At 29.9% G+C, this 26,800-nt stretch overlaps 2 protein-coding genes across 11 annotated transcripts; one reads left to right on the plus strand and one right to left on the minus strand.

The window, feature by feature from the left end:
• Nucleotides 1-127: 127 nt before the first annotated feature.
• Nucleotides 128-15,715, plus strand: LOC149880523 (uncharacterized). Of its 7 annotated transcripts, none has more exons than XM_090070268.1 (4): nucleotides 128-267; nucleotides 1,970-4,227; nucleotides 4,334-4,582; nucleotides 6,482-15,715. In XM_090070268.1, the coding sequence occupies exon 4, from the start codon at nucleotides 6,565-6,567 to the stop codon at nucleotides 14,842-14,844; it is 8,280 nt and encodes a 2,759-aa protein (XP_089926394.1). In that variant the 5' UTR covers nucleotides 128-267; nucleotides 1,970-4,227; nucleotides 4,334-4,582; nucleotides 6,482-6,564; the 3' UTR covers nucleotides 14,845-15,715. The 7 variants fall into 7 exon arrangements, with proteins under 7 accessions (XP_089926394.1, XP_089926393.1, XP_089926396.1 ...); XM_090070267.1 differs by having other exon boundaries at nucleotides 1,970-2,713; nucleotides 2,926-4,582; XM_090070270.1 differs by having other exon boundaries at nucleotides 1,970-2,281.
• A 3,995-nt stretch (nucleotides 15,716-19,710) lies between these two features.
• On the minus strand, nucleotides 19,711-26,227 carry LOC149880524 (uncharacterized). 4 transcript variants are annotated; one of them, XR_016446451.1, is made up of 4 exons: nucleotides 25,825-26,227; nucleotides 21,622-21,754; nucleotides 21,041-21,180; nucleotides 19,711-20,310 (listed from the first exon to the last, which is right to left on the minus strand). XR_016446451.1 is itself a non-coding variant. In XM_090070929.1 (2 exons), the coding sequence occupies exons 1-2, from the start codon at nucleotides 26,035-26,037 to the stop codon at nucleotides 20,209-20,211; spliced, it is 315 nt and encodes a 104-aa protein (XP_089927055.1). In that variant the 5' UTR covers nucleotides 26,038-26,164; the 3' UTR covers nucleotides 19,711-20,208. The 4 variants fall into 4 exon arrangements, 1 of the variants encoding a protein (XP_089927055.1); XR_016446449.1 differs by having other exon boundaries at nucleotides 21,041-21,271; XR_016446450.1 differs by having other exon boundaries at nucleotides 21,622-21,726; nucleotides 25,825-26,164.
• Nucleotides 26,228-26,800: the final 573 nt, after the last annotated feature.

The raw sequence follows: 26,800 nt of genomic DNA on the forward strand, positions 1-26,800 counted from the left end.
CTTCTGTTTGTTTTTATACTTTCGAATTGAATTTTGAGTTTTGTTACACAAAGCAAACGGTGGTGTTGTTAAAAAAAATAATAAAAAAAAAAAAGATGGAGTGCAACTTTTATGTTGTCATTAAAAGTCGCATGTTATTTCACCACATTCTTTTCGAACCTTACGTGGCGCAGTTTGAGCACATTTGTAACACGATACTTCGTTTAGAGAAAAGATTTAAAAAATTTTTTATAACTGTTCACGAAGAATTGTTGTGTGTAAATTAAGGTACATGTTTTTTTTTTACTTTATTGAAGTAATATATTTTTGATGATACTTTTTTGAGCTATAACATTTGACTTTCCCCTAAACTACAAATTTCCAGAAATAGGAAGGTTTTTTTTTGAAGTAATGACGATATTTATGACAGCGCATATTTAATTCAATCATTACGAATAAGTTAACGTAAAATACAAATAAAGTTAAGTTTAATAGTTACGAGGTTGCTGATGTTACTGAATCTAATTACGACTAAAATAGGAATTCTGCATTTATAATTAAACCATATTTACATCATTTTAATAAGAAATATAACCTTTTATCTTTTCATTCCTTTAATAACTTAAAGTTTTATTAGAAGTGAGGTTAATTGCATCAAAGAATATATTAGAAGTGAGGTTAATTACATCAAAGCATGCTACTTATGAAAAGCAGCTATAATTTCGAAATTAAATAAGGGAAACGGAATAAAATTAAGATACTCAGATACTCTTGCGTAGATAAAAATTACGATCATCAGTATCATAAATATCATCACTATTATCATAATTACAATCACTATCATCAGTATCATCATCGTGTTTGCTCATCACCCATATAATCATATGTTGTTTTATCAATAATATATATATATATATATATATATATATATATATATATATATATATATATATATATATATATATATATATATATATATATATATCAGAGTAGGTCATAGTAATAAATTGTGGATAGTAATAAATTGTTGCTACTGGCTAAAATAAGATTAGTAGAAAAAAATTTTTTGCATTATTTTGGGGTTTACCTTTGCCGCCAGGGGGGTTTCAATCAGCATATTTGCAAATTTTTATGCTTTTTATTAATTAATTACTTAGTAATTTGATTGTAAAATTTAATTTTGAATAGTGATAATATCTTGGTCATGTACAATTTAAGGTAAATGGAAAAAGAAGTTTCTAACTTGTTTTTGTCTTCTTTTGTCACTTGAGGACCTTATATTGCCATATTTCTGCATTTTTAGGTTTTTTTGTATCGCAGTTAAATTTACTAATTTCATTATAAAATTATAAAATTTTATTGTGAATTTAAATAATTTGTTGTTACTAGATGATACAAGGTGGATTTAAAAAAATCTATTATATCTATGGCATTCTTTTGATGTCAGGGGGCCTTAGATTGTGCATTTTTAGGCATTTTTTTTTTATTCAAGCTCCCATAAAAAAGCCTGAAAATATCAATTTAATTATAAATTCTTGACTGAATTTAGAAAACACATTTTAGTTTTTCATCCAGTGAACTGAATGAAAAAACACATTTCGATAGTTAGAAACCACTATTTAATAAATTCTTATCAAGAAGAATTAATAACTTATTAATACTTCTTAATGTTCTTCTTCGTGGTTTTCTTTTTTTTTTTTCTTCTTCTTTGAACTTGGTTGGTATCGTCGTGTGTATAACATAGAAAACATCTGAGAAAAGATATTGAGTTATTTTGTTGCATTTTGTTGTAAAGGTTTTAATAAGCATTTTTTTAAATAATTTTTTCTATTTTTTTAAAAAAAAAATTTAGGAAGTTTAATATGTTATTAGTAAATTAACAAAAATTAACAAAATTGAATAATTAATCTGTATATGGTTTTTTAAATTTAAATCTATTTCTAGAATTCTGTGGTACAGATTGAGTTTATAAAACTAAACTTACATTTAGAAATTAATAATATTACAATCTTTGTTGCAAAATATGGTTCCTACAAGAGCGTAGCTGACTTGTCCAGTATATGGGACAGAATGTGAACAAACTTCTCGCAAACTTCTAATTGTTAAGGAAGTGATGCAACACTATTCTTTTGTTCAATTGCAGCATCCTAGGACTACAAAGTCAAGTATAATAGTTTCTTAAGTTTCTTAAATTTTATGAATATTTGTTTGAAATCTGGCATTCCAACTGTTACAATGAGAAGAGTGCTGCAGAAAGTAGAGTATTTGCACAACAATTTGAAGATGATTTTTAAAAGAAGAGGTGAGTCAAAGACTTCAGCAGTATTAACTGCTTAGCAGGAAATTTTAGCTTTGTTTGAAATTGCTGCACATAGCTGTCTTAATTTAAGAAACTGCACTTGCCCGAGAAAATCAAAGGTGCCAGTACTTGAGCATGAATTTTAATTGGATCAAAGAAATGAAAAAAATATAGTATTTTGTTCTTTGGATAAGGAAACTACATTTAAATTAACTAAAGCATTTGAGAGAACTAGAAAGAGAAACGATTTCTTTTTGCAGTTAGTATCAATTCGAGTATAGATGGAGATTTTATGCCTGGGAATGAGGAGTTAGTTAATGACACTCTGAGCAAATGTTGATGATGATAAGTTATCAGAGTTCTGTGAATTAGATTGCGAATCAAGTAGAAATATGATAAAATTTCAAACAGTTGCCAGAAAATGTGACAGATTTAGCATATCTGATGCTGCTGGAGTGCTATTGCAACTGCAGCACTTTTAGATTATGGAAAAAAGCATGGCAGAAGGTATCATAGACCGAGTTTATCATATATTGTTGATAGTCAAGATGCAACTACTAAAAGCTATGTTGATGAAATTTTTGTTAAAGTTTTAATGATAAAAGCTAATGAACGTATAACAAATTATGCTGAATGTCTATATCAAGCGGATGGTAGATTAAGTACAAAACAAACATGATTCTAATACTAGAAAGATATTTACACTTTTTGATAGAGCTCTTAGTGATTTGAATGCTACACCATCTACTACATTATTGCATACTAAATATCTATTACAAATTAACCTACTTTATCTACAGAAGTATAATAAGAGATTTTATTTACAATTCAATGGAATTAGTTCTCAAAGGTTTTTATCTACAATAAATCTAAATCTAGCTTCTAATACAGATGATGTTGTTAATGTATTTATAGTTTATTAATTAAAGATCTACAATGCAAATATTTATGCTGTAGGAAATGGATTGTTCAATCATTATAGCGGAGGATGGGATAAATTTGCTTGTTTTAGTTCTCAAGGAGACTTGATTATTTCAGGAGCTACTGGTAATGAATCATCTATTAGAGGTGGCCCTGTATATAATGATGCACCTGTATTTAGATACAAGACTAAAGCAGATACTTGTGCTTTAAGTAAATGGATTTGTCTATAAGTTAATTGGGATTTTCTTGGTAGAAGTCTAGCAAGCTCAGTATGTTGGAATGGAAAATAGTTATGGAGTTTTACGGTCTGAACATCTATTGGTAGTACTTAACATTTGGTGATTTAAATCCAGGTACTGCACCATTAGATAAAGATGTACAACAATTTATAAAGGATCTGTTATTCCATTAGACACAAAAAAAGCACATCAAAGAGCATTTTGCGCCAGATTTTTGGTTGATTGAGATCTAATTGTTATTTAACGCTACCTGCAAGAATTATTTGTAGAAATTATTTTTTTCTAATAAAATAGACTATTGATAAATTCGGAGGTGGTACATCAATAATAAATTCAAGCAAAGGTGTTGTAACACATAATCTTTGATAAAAAAAAACTTTGTTAAAAAGTATAGTGATACTCTGACTGCAGAGTTGACAATTAGTAGTCATAAGATAAAAGTTGTAACAAATCCAACTAACGCACATGATGTTGCTACTAAAAATATGTTGGCACTAAAGCAGCTACTTCTAACATTTTACAAAGCAAGTTGTTAATGTTTGGATCACTTTAACCAGTTTGATAAAAGTTGGAGAGACTAACATATTGCAAAACTATCTAATCCTGCATAAAACCAAGATGCTGCTACTAAATACTATGTTGACAATAAAATACTTAAAATTGCATATACCTAAGTCCAGTCATGATTAATAGCTGATCAGCACAAGCTATATCTCTGATACAAGCTGATAAAAGCTATCAAATATCATTTATCAAATATCAGCAAGTTTAGTAGTCTGTAAACAGGTTCTGGAATTATGGGAGTTATTTATCCACTTCTAGATACAAAACAATGTAGAACTTTATCTACATTTTAGTCTTCCTATCTAAAAATTATCTCATTTTCATTTAGAATAGTCGGCACATTACTGAAGATATCAGAAATTCATGTAAAGTACACTAGTAATTTTGGTGGATTATCAGATGGCAATTTTCACTTAGCTTCATTCTCTACAGATGCTTGGTTGTGGTTTAAAAATATTTAGAAATAAAAGTGACAAATTATTTCGAAACCAAAATTTTAACATTTTTGAATAAATGCATTTCTGCACTTTATAATATGTGGAAAAATCAAGTTGATTCATTTGGATTACAATAAAAGGTTTGTATATAGATTTAATGATTATGTTTGCTATATATTTGAAAACAATAATAAAGAACCTAGTCCAGTAGTAGAATGTAGTGGTGATACTTTGATGAAACAGTTTGAAATATTTCTTGCAAAAACTCTTTTAGAGACTATAAGACTAGCATTCTTGTATAAAAGTGATTCTTTTATGGATTTATCCGTCAGATTTTTAAGGGTATATTAAGTCATTATTTGGTGCCTAAAAATCATAATATATTTTTACTATTCAATAAAAATAATATATTACAAGTACCATTTGGATTTAGAACTTTGTTCCGTGAATCTTTCAGATTTACAACAGTTCTATCTTACTTTGCCACATACACGAGCTCCACCACATCGATTGTTCTCATACACGAACTCCAACACAAAAAAATATTTAAATTATTCTTTTCAAATACTCTTTGTAAATACAACGTTTAAATGTTTAAAAAAACGCTTTAAAAAAACCACTTTTTGATGGTTGCTTAATGGTAACAATAGAGAAGTTTGATAGATCTGTTGCAATTACAATAAATGATTAAATTTTATCCGTTTGTTTATGGTTGCTAATATGGGCTGAAATGGATTAGCACTATTTTTTTTTAACTACTAATTTATCTATGTTTTTATGATTGCTTATATGGTCATAATTGAGAAATTTGATTGTTCTGTTGCAATTACAATAAATGGATAAAATACAACCGCGGGTTTTCGGTTGAGCATATGGTCGATTATTTCGCGATTTTTCCATTGCATGTATGAAAAATGGCGAAGTTCAAAAAAAATCAACCAATGATAAGATTATTTCTGGAGATGTATTTTTTATGGTCGGTACATGATCGAAAAATGAAATGAGCCAGCTCCTACTTTTTTTTACAACTAGAGCTTATTAGAAAAATGGAATCTTTAAATTTTAAAAAATGCGACTTATTAGCTTGCTTTTTGCACACATGGTCTTTTAATCTGGCTTAACTATAGATAGTGCAATGTAAGCATCTGACTGAATGTGTTGTCTGTTTTTGTATTCGTTTTTAATGGTGCTAATTCGGATAAAACCAAAAGTTAACTTTTAAAAGACATTTTTAAAAAAGTTACAATAACTATTTTTTTAATTCTTGTTCCCCCTTTAAAAATTTAAATTCTTCCATTGGAGAAGGGGGAGGAAGAACTCCCCCCTCCCCCTTCCCCCGTTTTGGAAATACTAATTTAGATAATACAAGCAAAATAGATCTTTTGCTGAACAAAAATGCCAAGTAAAACTGGTATTTACACAATTTAAGCAACTTAAACATAAAGTTAGTTTAAATAATTTCAAGAATGTAACCAGTAAAAAAAACCTTATATTTATCTATTTGTAAATAATGATAGTGAAATAGATTCTTACCTAAACTCAAGCAAAGATATTCTTTCGTTTTCGTATGATTTTAAAAACTAAAAATGAAAGAATAATCAACAAAAAAAAAATTTATTCTTTCTTCTTTATCAGAGCTTATAGCTCTTTTAAAGAAAAGGGTACAAAAGCTTGATTTTAACAACTTTTCAAATATTGCTTTATTACATTATTTTTCTCAGGTTTATAAGTACTAACCTTACTATACTTGAACGAATTGGGAGAGTTCTTAACACTGCTAATGCCTCTTAAAATATTGCTTTATTTAATCTTTATATCTTTCTGGATGTATTCAAAGAGTGTTAAATTAGATTTTAAAAAATTTTAAAGAATTTAAAAAAATAGTTTACAAAAAAACAGAAGCAATCAGAATTTCAGAAACAGTTTTTGAAAACCGGCCTTCCTTTTTATTCTACTGTTCTTTATATTTTGAAAATAATACATAATTTTATACTTACAGCATTTCAAAAATTATCATTTTATGATTTGATTACATAAAGGTGAAAGGTGAAGAACTACTTAGAACATCTTAAACCACCAAGTAATTCTTCAGAGCGAAAATAGAAAAGGTAACAAGAATAAAATGTTTGAAGTGTGGCAAATATCTTCATTGACTGGGAAAAATTGTGATCAACAACTGACTTATTGGAAAAAAAAGTTAGAAGGGTATGAGACCCTAAATCTAGTTACAGATTATCCAAGACCACTAGAGATTGATTTCAAAAGAAAAAGTGTACATTTTGAAGTAGATAAAGGGTTATCCACCTCTTTAAGAGAAGTGGCTAAAAGCTTAGAAGTAAGTCTGCATAATCTTCTCTTGGCATCATATTATCTAATGCTTAACAGTTATACGAGACAAGACGATATAGTAATAGGTATTCCAGTAGTAAATCGACACTATACTCAAATAGAAAACTTAATAGGCTTCTTTGTAAATACTTTAGCTTTGAGGATGATCATTGATACCACCTCCAAAATCACAAGCTTTATAAAACGCATAGAAACCGAAGTAATAGAAGCGCAAAAACATCAAGATCTTTCATTTGAAAAACTTGTTGACGAGCTACAGGTTCCGAAAGATACAAGCAGACATCCGATTTTTCAAGTATCCTTTGGGGTACAAGAATTTGGAAGTGAAGGAAAAAACATAAGTAAGATACTAGATGGATCATATAACAATGATGAAAACAACATCTACAGCGTAGCTAAATTTGACATAGAGACATTTATAGATGATAGTAGTGATATACTTAGAGGTATGTTCAACTTCAGAGTAAATCTCTATAAAGAGGATACTGTAAAAAGGTTTATAAGTACTTATCTTACTATACTTGAACAAATTGGAAGAGTTCTTGAAGATGGTACTGCTAATGACTCTCAAAATATTAGTGATATGAAGTATCTCACGAAAGAGGAAGAAAAGCTCCAATTAAAAGCATGGAATGCCACAGACAAACCATACCCACATAAAGAAACAATACATGCATTGTTTGAAGAGCAAGCGTCTAAAAATCCAGAGAACATCGCCGTAACATTCGAAGACGTCACACTCACTTACAAGGAGCTGAATAAAAGAGCAAACAAACTAGCGCGCTACCTTATCACTCATCATGGCATCAAAGCAGATACCTTAGTGGCTCTCCTTTTAGATAGAAGTGAGGAAATGATAGTAGCAATACTTGGGGTGCTCAAAGCAGGTGGAGCTTACGTTCCTCTTGATCCAGAGTATCCAGACGAAAGGATTAGACACATACTGGATGATACTAGTTCTTCTGTGGTGGTTGTTAATGAGAGGAATGTGGAGAGGTTAAGAGGAATTGGAATCAAAGCAGAGCTAGTTTCTATAGATAGTAGTGAACTATTTAAGGTATTATCTATTGAGTCGAGTAGTAATCTAACATCACATAACAAAGGCATCACAGGCTCTAACCTAGCTTACGTTATTTACACATCAGGCACTACTGGAAAACCTAAAGGTGTCATGCAGTTGCACGGTAATGTGGTAAGACTATTTACCTCAACAGATGACTGGTTCAAATTTAATAATAAAGACGTTTGGACTTTGTTCCATTCTTATGTATTTGACTTCACTGTATGGGAAATATGGGGGGCTTTATTGTATGGAGGAACACTTGTGATACCTTCTTACAGTGTGACAAGAGACTTCGACGCATTTTATGAATTATGCAGGGTGAACAAAGTTACTGTACTCACTCAAACTCCAAGTGCATTATATCAATTTATTGATATAGCAAGTAATAAAATACACAAAGATAATGAGGATAAAGAAGATAATGGCAAACTATTAGACCTAAGGTATATTATCTTCGGTGGTGAAGCACTTAATTTTTCTCAGTTAAAACCGTGGGTTGATTGGTATGGATATAATAAACCTAAACTCATTAACGCGTATGGAATCACAGAGACGACAGTAATTGTTACATGTAAAGAAATTACAGAACAAGATTCAGGGAAAAGCTCATCCATAGGACGTGTTTTACCCGATCTTAAAGCATACATCTTAAACAACAGCTTACAGCTTCTGCCAATAGGTGCCATAGGGGAACTGTACGTAGGAGGAGCAGGTCTTGCAAGAGGCTACCTAAACAACCCAGAGCTGACAAATCAGAAATTCATTCCTAATCCGTTCCAGACAGAAGAAGAAAAGAAGGACACCACATTTGGACCAAATGGAAGGCACTCTCGTCTTTATAAAACAGGTGACCTTGTTAGATGGCTCCCAGGTGCTAACTTAGAATACCTTGGTAGGGCAGACTTCCAAATTAAAATTCGTGGATTCAGGGTAGAGCTTGGGGAGATTGAGAGTGTTCTTTCTTCACATCCTGACATCAAGCAATGTGTCGTTATATCAAAAGAGCATAAAACTTCTTCTGAGAGAAACAACAAGTATATAGTAGCTTATTACACTAGCATCACAGGAGGAAAAGTTGAAGAAAGTGCTCTACTCAAGCACATCTCATTCAAACTTCCAGATTACATGATTCCCAGTGCATTTGTTTATCTAGACAGGCTTCCTCTAACCGTAAATGGTAAGATAGACAGAAAAGCTCTTCCTAATCCTGAGTTAACTGGGGACTCTTATGTAGCTCCGAGAAGTGAGCTTGAGCGTAAGATATGCTCCATATTTGCTGAAGTTTTAGGACTTAGTATAGGGGCGGTTGGTATCAAAGATAACTTTTTTAGACTCGGTGGGGATAGTATAGTAAGTATACAGCTTGTAAGTAGACTTAGGCAGAGACTTGGTTTGGGTTATGTAAGTGTTAAAGACGTATTTAGTCACAAGTCTGTTGAAAAGCTTTACGATAATGTAATAACTAAGCATCTGGAATCTTATATTACTAATAACATAAATACTAACTCAGAACTAGGAGCTACTTCTGGAACAGCGCCTCTTCTTCCTATCCAAAAATGGTTCTTTGAAAGTAAGTTTCCTGTTTCGAATCATTGGAATCAGTCATTCATGGTTAAAGTTCCTGAACTTGATATAGAAATACTTAAAGTTAGCATAAAAGCATTGCTAAATTATCATGACGCTTTTAGACTCAAGTATACTAGTAATCATATTCAATACTATGATGAGAGTGCTACAGAGGAAACATTTGCGCTCAAAGTTCTAGATATAAGTACTCTATTTGCAGAAGAAGAAATAAGTTCAGTCCTTACGTCATGGCAAGACGGTTTTGATCTAGAGAAAGGTCCTCTCTACTCTATAGGGTACTTAAGTGGATTTAAAGACGGTAGTGCGAGAGTATTCTGTGCGATGCATCACTTGATAGTAGACTCAGTAAGCTGGAGAATTTTAGCAGAAGACCTAAGGGAATTTTATTATAAAGTAGAGAAAAAAGTAGAGGAAAATGAAAGCTTAAAATTGCTAACTCTTGGCAATAAAGGAACAAGTTATAAACAGTGGGCAGAAATAGTTGGAAATTACTGTCACTTTATTAAAGATGAAAGAGGATATTGGAACAATTTATTTATTGATATAGAAGAAAGCAATAAGACGTTGGAAGTGCTTTATGCACCTTCTAGCACATTTTCAAGTTTATCTTTAAACAAAGAACTTACATCTAAATTACTCAAAGATAGCTCTAAAGCCTATAACACGGAGATTAATGACATACTTCTTAGTGCTTTATCTCTGAGTTTAAATAAAGTAATTGGAACCAAAGTAAATCACATAACACTGGAAAGTCATGGTAGACATGAAGAAATAGGAAGAAACAGTAATCTTCACCTAGACATCTCAAGAACTGTTGGATGGTTTACTGCAATGTATCCTGTAAGACTTGAAGTAATAGGTAATAATAACCTTGGTGATACAATTAAGTATACTAAAGAGGTATTGAGACAAGTCCCTAATAAAGGAATGGGTTTTGGCAGTTTATTCGGGTATCAAGATCACTTACTTCCTCGGGTAAGCTTCAATTATTTAGGACAACTAGATAATAGCACTCAAGATTCCTGGAGCATTACATCTGAATATAGCGGAGTATCTGTAAGCAGTGCTAATGAAGATAGGAATCTGATTAACATTAATGGTGCCACTACAAATGGAGAGATATCATTCAGCATATCAAGTAAGCTTGATAGCAATACTTTAAATAAACTAACAAATGAATTTAAAGAAAGTTTAAAGAAGATAATTGAGTATACCACATCCCTTCCTAGAACTTACTTAACTATAAGTGATATAGGAAATATAGTAAGCCAAAGTTACTTAGATAATATCCAAGAAATAAAAGAAGTAGAAGCTGTATATCTAGCCAACAGTTTGCAACAAGGATTTATCTATCACTTTTTGAATCAAGGAGATATAGATGATGCATATATAGTTCAGATGATATTTGAGTATAAGAATAGACTCGATCTAAATAAGCTAAAAGAATCTTGGACACTTGCTCAAAGCAAGTATCCTAGTTTACGACTAAGATTTAAGTGGGATGAAGAGCTAGTTCAGGTAATAGATAAGGAAAGCAAACTAAACTTTAGATATATAGACATGAGTAATGAGTATCTAGATACTCAAAACCAAGGTGCAGAACAAGAATTCAGAATAACTCAGATAAGAAATGAAGATAGAAAAGAAAAGTATAATCTAGAAGAAGGTAATCTCTTTAGAGTTTACATCATTAAACAAAGAGACGATCTCTATACATGTATCTTAAGTGAGCACCATGCCATTATAGACGGATGGAGCGGTCCCGTGTTGCTCGGATACGTACATGACACTTATGTTAAATTATCTCAAGGAAAGACTAAAGCAATATTAGACACAGTTATAGACAAAGCATATTTAGATGCTCAAGAGTATTTACAAAGAAATCAAAGAGAGAATGAAGATTACTGGAAGAATTACATCTCTAAAGCAGAAGACTACCTTGATTTAAGCAATCTAGTATCAAACAAAACAAAAGGCTACTCTCTAAATGAGTATAGACACATTCTAGATCCACAAAATAAAACTTTAACTATCAAAGATAAGTTATATGAAAAATTAAAGACGTTATGTAAAAAAGAAGGAATTACCTTAAATGCAATACTGCAATACACATGGCATAAGGTGCTTAAAGTATACGCAAGTAACAATAACAAAAATGTAAGTACTGTAGTAGGTACTACTGTAGCTGGTAGGAATTTACCTATAGACGACGTGGAAACTTCCGTTGGATTGTATATAAATACATTACCCCTCATAGTAGAGCATAATGATACAAGTACTGCTAACTTAACAGTCCTAGAAGCTATCAAAAAGCTGCAAGATAACATAACGGAGATAAACGTAAGAAGTAATATGAGTCTCTCCAAACTGCAAAAAGATGGAACTCGTCTTTTTGACACTCTATTTATCTTCGAAAACTATCCAGTTCATGTTAGTAAAAAAGAAAATGAAGGAAAAAACGAACTAATAATTCAGTTTAAAGAAGTCGTAGAAAAACTAGACTATCCTCTCTCCATAAATGCTTATGAAAGTACTAATGCAAAAGAGCTGGTCATTACAATAAAATACGCAAGAGAGCTCTTTGAAGAAAATTTGATAAAGAAGTTACTTTCTACTGTAAATACAGTTATAACTCAGATAGCTGAAAACGAAACAAACAGACAAATAAAAGAGCAGAATCTACAAATTGTAACGAGAGAAGAGGAACAGCTCCTATTAACAACATGGAATGCCACAGACAAACCATACCCGCATAAAGAAACAATACATGCATTGTTTGAAGAGCAAGCGTCTAAAAATCCAGAGAACATCGCCGTAACATTCGAAGACGTCACACTCACTTACAAGGAGCTGAATAAAAGAGCAAACAAACTAGCGCGCTACCTTATCACTCATCATGGCATCAAAGCAGATACCTTAGTGGCTCTCCTTTTAGATAGAAGTGAGGAAATGATAGTAGCAATACTTGGGGTGCTCAAAGCAGGTGGAGCTTACGTTCCTCTTGATCCAGAGTATCCAGACGAAAGGATTAGACACATACTGGATGATACTAGTTCTTCTGTGGTGGTTGTTAATGAGAGGAATGTGGAGAGGTTAAGAGGAATTGGAATCAAAGCAGAGCTAGTTTCTATAGATAGTAGTGAACTATTTAAGGTATTATCTATTGAGTCGAGTAGTAATCTAACATCACATAACAAAGGCATCACAGGCTCTAACCTAGCTTACGTTATTTACACATCAGGCACTACTGGAAAACCTAAAGGTGTCATGCAGTTGCACGGTAATGTGGTAAGACTATTTACCTCAACAGATGACTGGTTCAAATTTAATAATAAAGACGTTTGGACTTTGTTCCATTCTTATGTATTTGACTTCACTGTATGGGAAATATGGGGGGCTTTATTGTATGGAGGAACACTTGTGATACCTTCTTACAGTGTGACAAGAGACTTCGACGCATTTTATGAATTATGCAGGGTGAACAAAGTTACTGTACTCACTCAAACTCCAAGTGCATTATATCAATTTATTGATATAGCAAGTAATAAAATACACAAAGATAATGAGGATAAAGAAGATAATGGCAAACTATTAGACCTAAGGTATATTATCTTCGGTGGTGAAGCACTTAATTTTTCTCAGTTAAAACCGTGGGTTGATTGGTATGGATATAATAAACCTAAACTCATTAACGCGTATGGAATCACAGAGACGACAGTAATTGTTACATGTAAAGAAATTACAGAACAAGATTCAGGGAAAAGCTCATCCATAGGACGTGTTTTACCCGATCTTAAAGCATACATCTTAAACAACAGCTTACAGCTTCTGCCAATAGGTGCCATAGGGGAACTGTACGTAGGAGGAGCAGGTCTTGCAAGAGGCTACCTAAACAACCCAGAGCTGACAAATCAGAAATTCATTCCTAATCCGTTCCAGACAGAAGAAGAAAAGAAGGACACCACATTTGGACCAAATGGAAGGCACTCTCGTCTTTATAAAACAGGTGACCTTGTTAGATGGCTCCCAGGTGCTAACTTAGAATACCTTGGTAGGGCAGACTTCCAAATTAAAATTCGTGGATTCAGGGTAGAGCTTGGGGAGATTGAGAGTGTTCTTTCTTCACATCCTGACATCAAGCAATGTGTCGTTATATCAAAAGAGCATAAAACTTCTTCTGAGAGAAACAACAAGTATATAGTAGCTTATTACACTAGCATCACAGGAGGGAAAGTTGAAGAAAGTGCTCTACTCAAGCACATCTCATTCAAACTTCCAGATTACATGATTCCCAGTGCATTTGTTTATCTAGACAGGCTTCCTCTAACCGTAAATGGTAAGATAGACAGAAAAGCTCTTCCTAATCCTGAGTTAACTGGGGACTCTTATGTAGCTCCGAGAAGTGAGCTTGAGCGTAAGATATGCTCCATATTTGCTGAAGTTTTAGGACTTGATATAAGAGTTGTTGGTATCAGGGATGACTTTTTTAGACTTGGTGGTAATAGTATACTTGCTATAAGACTTGTTACTATGATAAATAATTCTTTTAAGTCACATATTAATGTAGTTGATATATTTACTCACAGACAGGCTGCGTTACTGATTAATAGAGTGATACAAACCAAGGAAAGTTTTCAGACCATAGTTAAACTTAATAATAGCAATGATAAACCTAATATGTTTATGATACATCCTGGATGTGCTGGGTGTGAGGTATATACTTCTCTATCTGATAAACTTTCAGATTCCTTTAGTTGTTTTGGTTTGGATTCTTATAATATTTTTTCTCGAGATAAAATAGACAACCTACACCAGTTAGCAAAGTACTATCTAACGTATATAGATGAGGTCATGGCTGGTGCAGGTCAAACATCTTATCATTTATTTGGTTGGTCTTTAGGAGGTCAAATTGCTTTAGAAATAGCTTCTATTTTAGAACAAAAGGGATGTATTGATATAAAAGTTTATTTACTTGATACAGTTTTGCAAGACTTCTATATTCAATCTTTGTTAGATTCTTTTGTATATAAGGAATTGAAAGCACAGGATATAAATAGAATTTTTAGAGAAGAGCAAATGAAACTTGGGTATGAAGAGTCGTACCTGAATAGAATTATATCAAATGCATCTGTTGAACAAAAATTAGCTGCACAAAAAATCTCTAATATTTTGCAGCATTCTGAAATAATACTCTTTAAAGCTTTGCTAAAAGATGAAAGGTTTAAAACAGATAATTTTAAAGAGGCGCAAAGTTCCATAAGGAATCTGAAATATAATAATGTAGATAAAGTTGTCGACCAGATAAGTCAATTAGAGGTTATTGAGATGTCTAATGTTGATCATTCGAATATTATTTTGGAAGAAATATTTATAGCAACCCGCTGTGCTCTTTTTGCTAAGTAACCTCGATTTTGACGCAAATGCTCTACCAAGTCGAGAACAAAACATATTTGAACAGTTTTTGTTATTGTCCTTGCAGTTTTCTATTACATATGTTATGGTAAAAAATATTTTAAAACTACATAAGCATTATAAACAAAAATGTATAAGCAATTGCAACTTTGGATTGAATTATTAAAGAGTATTTTGAAAAATTATGGTACCAATAGCTTTTATTTCCGACTCATACACCACAGGTTAATCTGAAATTTGTGCTATACATTTGTTATTTTTTACGAAAACGGCACAGATCCTGCTAATTCTGATTTATTGTTTGCAGCTACAAAAAATGTTCCAACATTTCTTTGATAAAATGGTTAAGCTATAACACCACTTCAAGAAAAGTATAACAAATATGTCTATAAGTGGATAGAATATCCTGATGTTATGGTACAAGATTTTATTTTACAGCTTGGCTTCACTGAGGATAAGATGAAACCAAACAAAGCTATTCCTGTTACCTTTAATGTACCGGTATATGAGTTATTGATTGATAACATAAATGATGAAAATCCTATCATTTTGAACATTTATCACTTTGCAACTAATGATACCTTTGATCATATCATTCAAAGTTGTTGGTCGGAATACTTCTTGTGGAAAAATGATCAAAAACGTTTACTTGATGATCCCGATGCTGTCTCTCTTATGGCTTTTTATGATATGTTGTTTAATTACATAACGGACTGAAAAGTTTAGCTTACTTATGATAAAAAGCTTCTCTCCAATTGGAAAAGAAATCTCTCATACTTAGGCAAAGAAAGTTGTTGTTGCATAAATTGAAATATTCTCTGCTGTAACCTAATGTTGTCAAAAATACTTTATTGGTTTTTAATTTCGACTTTTTCATCTTTTTCATTCTCTATTCAATTGCTCCAGAGTAATTTCTGGGATTCAAAGCAATACCATTTTTGCCAAAAAACAGTATTTCTGTCAGTGAGCAGAATATTTCTGCCAGATAATATTTCAATAACTTCTATGTTATTAATAGGATCGGAAAATCCATGACCAATGGCTTTTAGCAAAACTTCATTTTTAGCTCAGCTAGTAAAAAATAACCCAAATTTGTCTTAAAATTTGAGACTAGAAAAATATTTGGATTCAGTTCGTACCAAATTAGCGAGTTCCTGAACGTTCAGGTTATTTTTATGCAATTCTTTATCGATACCTGCTCTTTAGTTTAAAGCTGTTATATAAATGACAATTTTATGAGAATAAGACATTAAATTTGATTGAACACAGTTTTTAAAAAAGGTTTTTTAAATTCATTATAAATAAACTCGATCTTTTCAGGATGCTGTTTTACATAACAGCTTAAAATATGTCTTAAAATCTTAAGTGGTATAATCTAACGTGCGTGTAATTGATTCGTAGAATTTATAAAACAATTTATAAAACAATATACCCAAATGATACTAAAACATAAAAACGACAATTAAAAGCATTAGTCACCTGTATATCATATAACACAGTTTCTATTTTTAGAAATGATTTATTCTAAACATATTTGCATGTTAACATTATTCTACGAATCAATTACACGCACGTTATTATTACTGGTTATGGTTCCAGTATGATAGTTATTTGCCTATATTTTCTGTTTAATGCAAAGATATTCACGGTACCTTGATACATCATTTATATCTAAAGTTGTTGTAAAGATACATACTCTACGTACACTTGTGTTGAATACCAACTGATTCAAAATATTATTCTCAACTATATTTTTGGCAAACTTATTCTTGATAATTTTATTTATTCTATTACTCGCAAAATGATTTATGCTAATTGATCAATTGTATATGTTACCAGAAAAACTGAGCTATACTCTTAATTTGTTTTGGAATAAAATGAGTTGACAAGGTAAAAGCATAACAAATTAAGCAGCTAATTTCAATTTAAGAATTTCGATAAGTGTTTAATCTTCAAAAACAGACCAGAGGCTAAGGGAGTTACAGAAGATTTCTCAACATTAAAGCTTTCCCGCTAATAAATATCATTAACTTAAGAAATAAGTTGATACAATCTTACTTTTAAAACAAATCTTTATTTTATAGCAAATCTTAATTTTAATAGCAAAGTTAACATTCCACCCGTACCCCTTTTGACGTAAGGAATTCCAGTTAAGCCCTACGGATCTTTTGGCTCTAACTTAAGCATTTTTGTGCATGTTACAAAAAAAAGCAGCTTCTTAAACTTTAATTTCAAAAGTCAAAAAGGCGCTTTACCGATAGATTGCCATTGATCGCTAATTAACTTACTTAGACGAAGTGAATATTTCAGGGGAAGCAAAACTCTATAAAGGGTTTTAGAAGGAAGATGATCTAAGCATTTACAACTCATTCCTCTACTTCTATCAAAAGGTTGGTGCGCGTTTTTCAATTTTTATTATTTAGCCTAATTTCTTCAGCAGCAATGGACAAAAGACCGATGATGAAAAGTTATTTGATAAAATCAAATATTTAGATATATGAGTTTGTGTTAGATTGCCCTCTGCGCAAAAATATAACTCAGTTGGTTTTCGCAGTATAATCTTTTCCAAGTAGTTTTACGAGTATTTTTGAGATAACTCTGGCTTAGAAAACAGAGCATTTTTGCAGTGGAGGAGCATTCCATGTAGGATTTGAAAATGTTGGTTTGTTCGCTTGAGTTTTTATCAGAGTTTGAATTCATAACTTACCTTCGCACTGAATTCAATATTCAATCATTCTACAAAGTCAATTTTCTTTTATCAATTTTGATTAATATCTATACACTCTTATCATAAAAATTTACACCTACTGTTAGGAAAGAATTGTATATTACAAACAGTCTCCAAAGGAGGCTCTTTGCTGGCATTCAAAAGTTATTGCTCCTGTTTTTTCATGGTAAAGTATCAGTTTGGTGGAAGTTCGCAGCGGCAAAATCGTTTAAAATTACAATATGCGCAATTTAGCAAACTTCGTTTGCGGCGATCAGGGCAATCACAGTAGGCCAGAGTAGTTGACAACAAAAACAGATAACTAAATGAATTCGAAATTGGCAATATTTAGGATATATTGTTTATATATTGTCTCGGCTGGTATGGTTATACGTTGATGTGTCAGTATGTATTGACACAAATGTAAATATGCTGCATTGAAAATGTACATAGTCTACATAATGTTTAAAGTAATGCAAACCTATATTATAACTTTCAATTATTTATGAACATAGTATTATTTATAGCTATATTTTTAAATTTAAGTAGATTAGTTACAAATGTCGATAACGTTACATTATAAGTACCATTTTATAAATATATAGTCTAAATATTGTGAGGGGCGATGTTTTGTGAATATTTTTATCTGTTTGTTGTTAGTGTGTAGCTGTAGCAAGGTTACGGGAGGTTTAAGGGAGGTATGGGTTCTAGGATTATGTGGATGGGATATTTGGAATTACTTAGTTAGGAAAGGTAGGAATGGGCAAGGTTTAATCGCTAAAAAGTTAAGGCTGTTGTTCTCAGTGGGTTTTATTATACAATATATTTAAAGAAATCCTCTATTAGTGTGTAATGGTTAGCACTCTTTTGTTCATTAAGTTATAAGATAAAAAATAATACTCTCTTACTCTACCTGTAGTGCTCGATACTGTTTTTACTTATCAATTACTCCGCTTTAGCTCTTTTAGCTTTAAACAAAATAGAAGTCCTTTTGTTCCTTTTTTTTCGTTTTTTCAATGAGAAATCCTTCTTCCTCTTTTTTACTTATTCAGAAGTCCTTTCGTCAATCTATTTTTGAGGTTTTTTAGCTCTCCATTATTATTTGTTTCGTTGCTATATCTACTTATCATTGATTTACTTGACAGGTAAACAAGTCTCTGCGTGTGCGTCTTTTCTTAATCGCTGTTTATTTTTTCCTTCATTACGTTTTATCGTGTAATCGTTTATTTATATGACAGGATGAATAAGTCTCTGTATGTGGTTCTTTTCGCTGTTTTTTACTTTTCTCTCTCCTCACAATATTATTGTCTTGATACATGATAATGAGCTTGATTAAATGTTTTGCTGCATAATAATGTTCTAACTTTATTGAATTGATAATGGATGTTATAGAAATGCATCTACCTGGATTATGACTATATGTACTCATATGTATGAACATTTTTAACAAGATAGTTGTAGCTTTCTTATACTTTAAGATTTATGATTTTTGAAGAACTTTGGAACTTTTGATTTGAATGGAAAAAATTAGGAAAGCTAAAGATAAAAAAAAAAATTTCAGAGTTTAAAAAAAGATGAAGAACTGAGTAAAAGTAAATATGGAAAACACTGCTTATGAAATGTTGCAGTATTCAAGCTGTAAAAAACTGACATCAAAAATTTGTTTGAACACATTTTAAGCTTGATTCTTTTGAATTATATCCATCCCCAAATATCCTATTTATATGTAAACTTTTCAAAAAACTACTTGAATATTTAGTTTTAAACAACATATATGATGTGGCCACATATTGGTTAGTTTACCCTATGTGACGGCCACTCAACATGTTTAGGCCCTATGCGTCTGCAAAAATGTGATAGCCCTTGAACTACTTTTCAAACTTGATTATTTTCCTGTCAAACTTAAGAATCAAAACGTTTTTCTTAATCATGCACGTTTTTTGTTTTTATTTTATGTAAATTTATACTGTAAGATAGGCCCCCACGTTTCAATCGTTTGCTACCGTCCACTAACGCGAACAATTGACTAACGATGACTATTGACAAAATTAGGCAGATATTTTTCTTCTCAAAAACTGTTAACACGTAATCTCGGTAATGACTTTCATCCAAAAAAATTTTATTCACGGTAATTAAAAAGAATCATACGATAGTTAAGTTATTTATCAATGTTATCATTTACATTTCTCGGTAGTACAAAATTATCATCGGTTGTACGCGATAATTTTCGGTAGTAAGCGAGAATTTTCAGTTGTCAATAAAAGATTTTGAAATACAAAATTTTAACTGTTTGAAATATTAAGTTGTCAAAACCGCATAGGTCTAATATGGATTGCGCCAAAAAATTAGATTTTTGCGCCAACTTGAGTATATGTTAAAAATTTCTTCTAGTGGGTGAGCGTATTTTAAATTGCTCTTGTAAATTAAAATTTCACTTCGATAAAAAATGAGTTCAAGTTCTGAAAGCGACTCTCAAGTATCTAATACTTTTACTGCAGGGTTATCACTGTCCTAAACAAATCAAGCAAACTCACTCTTCTACGACTGGTATGAGATCACATTTCAGCAGCTGTAACAAGGACATTGCCAAGAAGATTATGCAATAGGAAGTTGCCCGGAAGAAAAAGGTTGATGTCGATGTTGTTGAACTATCCATAATTATTGAAGAATGTGACCAGTATGAGAAGCGCCGAGATGAGTTCATCAAAGTTGAAAAGAACGCACCTCTGAAGCCTAGGCCAATCAAGAAGCTAAAAAAGAATATTTAAATGTTATAATACAAACATATAAAAAAATTTAAATATTATAATACAAATAAACGAAAAAAAAAAAAAAAAAAATTTAAAGCAAGTATTCTATCTTAAAATTTCTCGGAATTCAAATACTGAAATTTCATATGACTTGCTATTAATAAAAATACAATAATTAAAGCCGCTTAAATAAAGCAAACACGTTCTTTAAAAGAACAAACATAGAAAAGAATATAGGACAAAACATGAAAGTTAAACTCTTTCATATAAAACTTAAAACAAAATATGGGGGGAGGGGGGGGGGGGAGACTCAGACCTCTAAAATTTAAATCATAAGTCTTTTGGTGATCGTAAGTTTTTGTATAGATTCACGAATAACACCGATATAATCAAATAAATGTATAAATGAATAACTGTAATTTATAATGTAATAAAAAACATATAACTAAAAATTAGTTAAAAAAAAAAAAAAAAATTCAAAAACTTCAAATAAATTTTACTTTTAAAAATAAAACGTTAAAAACAAAGACTAAAGGAATATATTTAAAAATTTAAAAATATGGATTTAAGAAATATACAATAAATTTAAAAATAAAAATAAATTTAAGAATAGAAAGAAATAAAATTAATAAGTAAAGATAAGAAAAAAGAAATAAAGTTAAGAATAGAAAAAAAAAAGAAAAGAGATTAAAAAGTAAAACTACAGTTTAAAAAATAGTTTATCACGTACTTTAACCCTGAAATGCTGAACAGCACAAGATATAAAACAAAAATATGTAATTTTTTTAGGTATCCATCTATTTCTTTTTACTCTGCTTTTTCTGTAGCACAATTAATGACCAATGATTTAGGAACCATTTCTAATAGCTCCTGAAATACAAACTTCCAGCTATGAATTAGCATAAATTCATTAATTGAAAATTCCACAGATAAATTACCATTAACAAGAACAATAAGTAACCTAAAGCAATTATAATAAGTAATATTAAGAAATAATGAATTTTTAAGTAAGAAAATCAATTCATATGTTAACAAACATAATGCACATATTTGACACACATAATGCACTTATTTGACAAACATAATGTACATAGTTCACATACATAATGCACATAGTTGACACATACTTTTAGAAATCTTAACCAAAATTACAAATTCTACTAAGCTTAATTAAGTAAATAAAATATTTATACAAAACTTATTATTTTTCAAAAAACTTCAGAATTAAGTACGCAAATATATTATGAGGTAAAAAATAAACAACTCAATAAAAAGAGGTGCCTTTGCAGAATGAAGCTTTGAGTAACTTACTATGATTGCTGACTGTTTGCAATCAAATGCTTCACTTAACTTTAACAGATTCTCTTTACTTTCCATAGCCATAAAAATACTTTTGTTGACCCTCCATCAAACAAGCTACAAAAAACGTGATGCTTATGAATTGCTAAAATCAAATCAATACTTTAAAATAAAATAAATTTTGAATAAATATATTTCAAGATTTTTTCATAAACTAGCATTAAAAGTTGAAAAAAAAAATTCTTTAAAAGAAAATTGGAAAAAAAATTTTTTGATAGGTAGGAGAAGAAAAAGTTCGAAAAACAACTTTTTTATTTATTTTGTTGTTAAAACATCTAAACTTTGTAGACTAATAATAATATTATTATCATTATTACTATTACTATCACTTTTATTATTCTTATTATTATGATTAGTATGATTAGTATGATTAGTATGATGATGATGATGATGATGATGATGATGATGATGATGATGATGATGATGATGATGATGATGATGATGATGATGATGATGATGATGATGATTACTTTATATTATTGTTATACATACATACATGCATACATGCATACATGCATACATACATACATACATACATACATACATACATACATACATACATACATACATACATACATACATACATACATACATACATACATACATACATACATACATACATACATACATACATACATACATACATACATACATACATACATACATACATACATACATACATACATATAACAACAATAATAGTAATAATAATAATTATTATTATTATAATTATAACAATAATAGTATATATAATAATTATCATTATCATTATTGTAATAACAATAATAATAATAATTGTAATAATAATAACTTTAACAATAATGATAATAATAATAATAACCTTCAAAATTTAGATGTGTTAATAACAAAATAAAAAAAATTTCTTTTGAACTTTTTATTCTACTTCCTATTTAAGTTTTTCTTTTCCCAATTTTACTTTTTTAAAAAAATTTTTTTTCAACTTTTAACATTAGATTAGAAAAAATCTTGAAATATAATTATTTACCATTATTTAAAGTTTCACACAACAGCAAGAAACTTTAAATAACATTAAGTAAACCTAACTAATTATCTAGTTTTTTATTATAACAATAATATATTCGGTCAACTTGTAATACACTGCATTGAGTACTCTTTCTGAAAACACTGACATAATTTCTCATATATATATATATATATATATATATATATATATATATATATATATATATATATATATATATATATATATATTATATATATATATATATATATATATATATATATATATATATATATATATATATATATATATATATATATATATATATATATATATATAAACACACACACACATATCTACAATAATAACAATAATAATAATAATAACAATAATAATAATAACACTAATAATAATAATAATAAAAATAACAATAACAATAATAATAACAATAACAATAATAACACTAATAATAATAATAATAATAAAAATAACAATAATAATAATAACAATAATACCACTAATAATAATAATAATAATAATAATAATAATAATAATAATAATAATAATAATAATAATAATAATAATAATAATAATAATAACAATAATAATAACAATAATAATAATAATAATAATAATAATAATAATAACAATAACAATAATAATAATAATAATAAAAAGAAGAAGATGAAGAAGAAGAAGAAGAAGAAAAAGAAGAAGAAGAAGAGGAAGAAGAAGAACAACAACAATAATAAATTGCTTCTATAGTGATTGGTAATTTCAGACTTACCAGATGCTGCAGCAATAGGCAAATATTTTAGAACATTTTTCAAAATGAATTTATAAAGCAGTAAAAAATTTTATTTAGAGAATTTTAAAAAACTTATTTAGAGAATAAAATTTTTTACTGCTTTAAAAATACAGGCAGGTACTGATTACATTGTCCTTTAACATTAAGTTCCAAGCACAAATAACAGATGACTAGTGACTAAAGTAGGTCTTTTTGCAAGCATTACTCTCAACCATGCTCCATGTGCTGTTGTCAAGAGGATTCAGGTCAGGGCTTGATGGTGGCCAAAAGTCTTTGGGTTAGAAGTTAGCCATATTGTCCTGAAGATATTATTAGATTTTTCTGGAAACATAAAAGGGTGTATTGTGTATTGTCTTTTTTTTTTCTCTCTTTGAGGGGCATATGCAGATTGGTGGATATTTTTCTCTCCATTAAAAATGTTGATGCCTAGCATCATGGCAGACCGAGGGTGCTTGGTGAGACACACAAGAGGTGCCCTATTACCCTTCTGCACTATGAATCTGTCATTTTGCATATAGATCACACAGTTAACACCAATAAGTTTTTTATCTGAGAAAATTTTGACTGTTGACAGAGCATGGTTTCTCAGCTGATTCTTTGATTGCTTCAATCTCAAAGTTTTTCACCTTTCTGTCAAAAGTTGGAATGTAGGTCAGGCCACATTGACTTTACTCAGTGTTTATAGAGTTTTTTTGACTATCCTCTCATCAATATTGAAAAAATTTGCGGTCTTTCTGATGGATATGGTATGATTCTTTTCAAAATACATTTTAAGCTTTTCAGTGATCCTTTTATCAATTTTTTTGTTCACTAGAGTGGGCATTTGGGCTCTCTCAGCATTCTCCAATATTCTTATTTTGTAAAATGTACTTTTAGACACTACAGAAATATGAATCACTTTACTTGCAGGCGAACCCAAGTGAATCAAATTTAAAACTTCAGGTCTTTTGATTTACGTTGCAAAACTTTTAACAAAAATGTTTTTTATTCGCATTTCTTTCAATTCTAAGAAGGTCATTGAAAATTAATCAGCAAAAACAAACTTCTGAAATTTTTTTTTTACATTACAAAACCAGGCTAAAATGAACTGTATTTTCTCAAATTAACTCTTTCCTTTAAAATGTACAGTTTGAGCTGCCATTTGTTCAAAAAACTCATTGATAAACTTGTTCCACCACATTTATTTGACCTTCTATAAGAATTTGTGTCCAAAAAATTATGTACAAACTTTTTTAACTTAAACTAAAATTGGTATAAAACAAGGATCAAGTTATTAACACACATCATGTTGATAAAATATAAATCAAAGTTTCCAGAACTTTTAAGAACAGCTTGTGCAGAACTGACATGATTAAAGAGTTATTTAATATTACATTAAATTTGTGTACCTTTTCTGAACAATAAACTTCTCAGAAATCTTAAAATTAACTCTCATTTTGTATTAGAACCAAGTGAGATATTAAAAGAATAAGGACACAATAGAGAACAAGATTCTCATCTATTATAACATCTTAGCAACAGCCAAGTACAAAATCAAAAATATATCCTTGAAACTCTGGAAGTTATCATTTTATATGAGGCTCAGAAACATAATAAACGACATTCAGCAATATTGAACATTTCAAACCTTTAGAATGTAAAATATACTCTTAGTTTTCCAAACAAAAATAAATACCAAAAAAAATGTTTTAAAAAAAGGCAATTTGTAAGGATTTTTTTCAAAAGTTTCTTAGTTAAATAAATTTGATTTTAAACTCAAGAATATCATTAAAAAGATTCAATATGACAAATAATATTTGAAATTACAAAAATACATTTTAGAATAAAAGTGATTTAGCACTTTTATCTGTTGGTATGCAACTACATAATTAACTGTTTAATTGTATCTATAAACATCCAATTCCCAAGGTCATCACTTTGTAAAAAAAAATTTAAGTACATTTTTGTTCATTTTGATGACAAGCCAGTTGATTTAGTTATTAAGAAGATATTGTCAAAAAAACTTTTAAAAATTGCAAATCGCTTGTTACTCAAGTATTGTGATTGAAAAAATCAGGTGATATTCACCTGATATTTGTAATCATAATAATCAAGTAACAGGTGGTTTGCAATTTTTTATGTGATAATTAAACTATAATTTGATAATCAAGTTTAATGATTTTAATTCAATCATAATTCTCAAGACCAGAAGGCTAAATACAACAATAATAATTTTATGTACAATGGGACAGAAAGGGAAAAATATATGAAGGTAAATAAGCAAGAAAGATTTGACCGTGTAGGATTGGAAAAACTTTTAAGATAAACAAGGTCATGACTGAAACACTAAGTTTTCAAACAATGAATGAGCTTTATTAGCACTTACTATGTTTCCTGGCTTTTTAAGCATTTTATTGGTATCAAGTCTCCAGCCAATCAAGTTTTGGTAATTAAAGCCTAACATGTCATTAGTAAGATTGGTGAATAGACCAGCTTTACTTCTACGCCTGAGACTGCATACCACTCCAGCTAGCGCTTCATTAATGTAGTAAAAAGTTTTTCTTCTCTTCTTCTCGTCGTCACATCTTCCTATGATCATCTTAGCATTATTTCATAGCATTAGATATAATTGCTCTTCTTTCGTTTCACCTTTTTTACATGTGATCTAAGTAAAAAACACGATATTACTATTCCATATAGCTTTTATATTAATTATAGTAATTTTATCTTTTATTAGAAAAAAAATCGGTATCTTTGCTTGTTGTAAGTTCATGAATTTTATAAAGGCAGTTGTTTTATAGTCGGAAAAGCGTGACACAGTTACACAAACGTTTATGTTACTCAACCTCTTTCCAGCCAAATATAGAAAGTATTATGGCTTCATTAAAATTTTATTCATATCTTAAGACCACTTTTAAGAAAAAAGCTTGAAGCGGGAAAGTTTTTTTAAAACGAAGCTTTTGGAGGTTAGGATTCCTTAGTACCAAAACACATCCAATTTTTATAAAACTTTCCGTATATATTAAAAAAGGGATGAGGAATCTAATGGAATGTGGACACTTTTTAACTTTTATACATAAATTTTTAGTTCTTAGCGTTTCAAAACTTCAAGGTTAATTTTTTTTAAAAAAAAGTTTTTTTTAAGTGTCCAGGTGGAAATTGCAAGCTTAGTCTTTCCTCTTTTTATAACAAGTATTTATTTATGTTTTCTTGAAGAATAGATTCTAAGGATTTGTATATAGAAATTATGTATATATATGTCTATTTTCCTTCGCATATTTTATGACGTTTTTTGTTTTGATTTTCGCGACGTAAGAATCATTTTGTTCTATCTCCAAGTTTTAACGTTGGGAGAAAGTTTT

This window comes from Hydra viridissima, unplaced genomic scaffold, assembly GCF_058129835.1.
Source record: "Hydra viridissima isolate aposymbiotic clone 2 unplaced genomic scaffold, HvirCarnegie_v1 scaffold_13, whole genome shotgun sequence".
NCBI lineage: Eukaryota > Metazoa > Cnidaria > Hydrozoa > Anthoathecata > Hydridae > Hydra > Hydra viridissima.

Excerpts from the sequence above, each read along its gene's own strand:
- LOC149880523 (XM_090070268.1), top strand. The coding sequence starts at position 6,565 with ATGTTTGAAGTGTGGCAAATATCTTCATTGACTGGGAAAAATTGTGAT.
- LOC149880524 (XM_090070929.1), bottom strand. The coding sequence starts at position 26,037 with ATGATCATAGGAAGATGTGACGACGAGAAGAAGAGAAGAAAAACTTTT. Across the intron at positions 20,311-25,824 it reads TTAAAAAGCCAGGAAACATA|CTTCTTGATTGGCCTAGGCT; the intron begins GTAAGTGCTAAT and ends ATTCTTTTTTAG.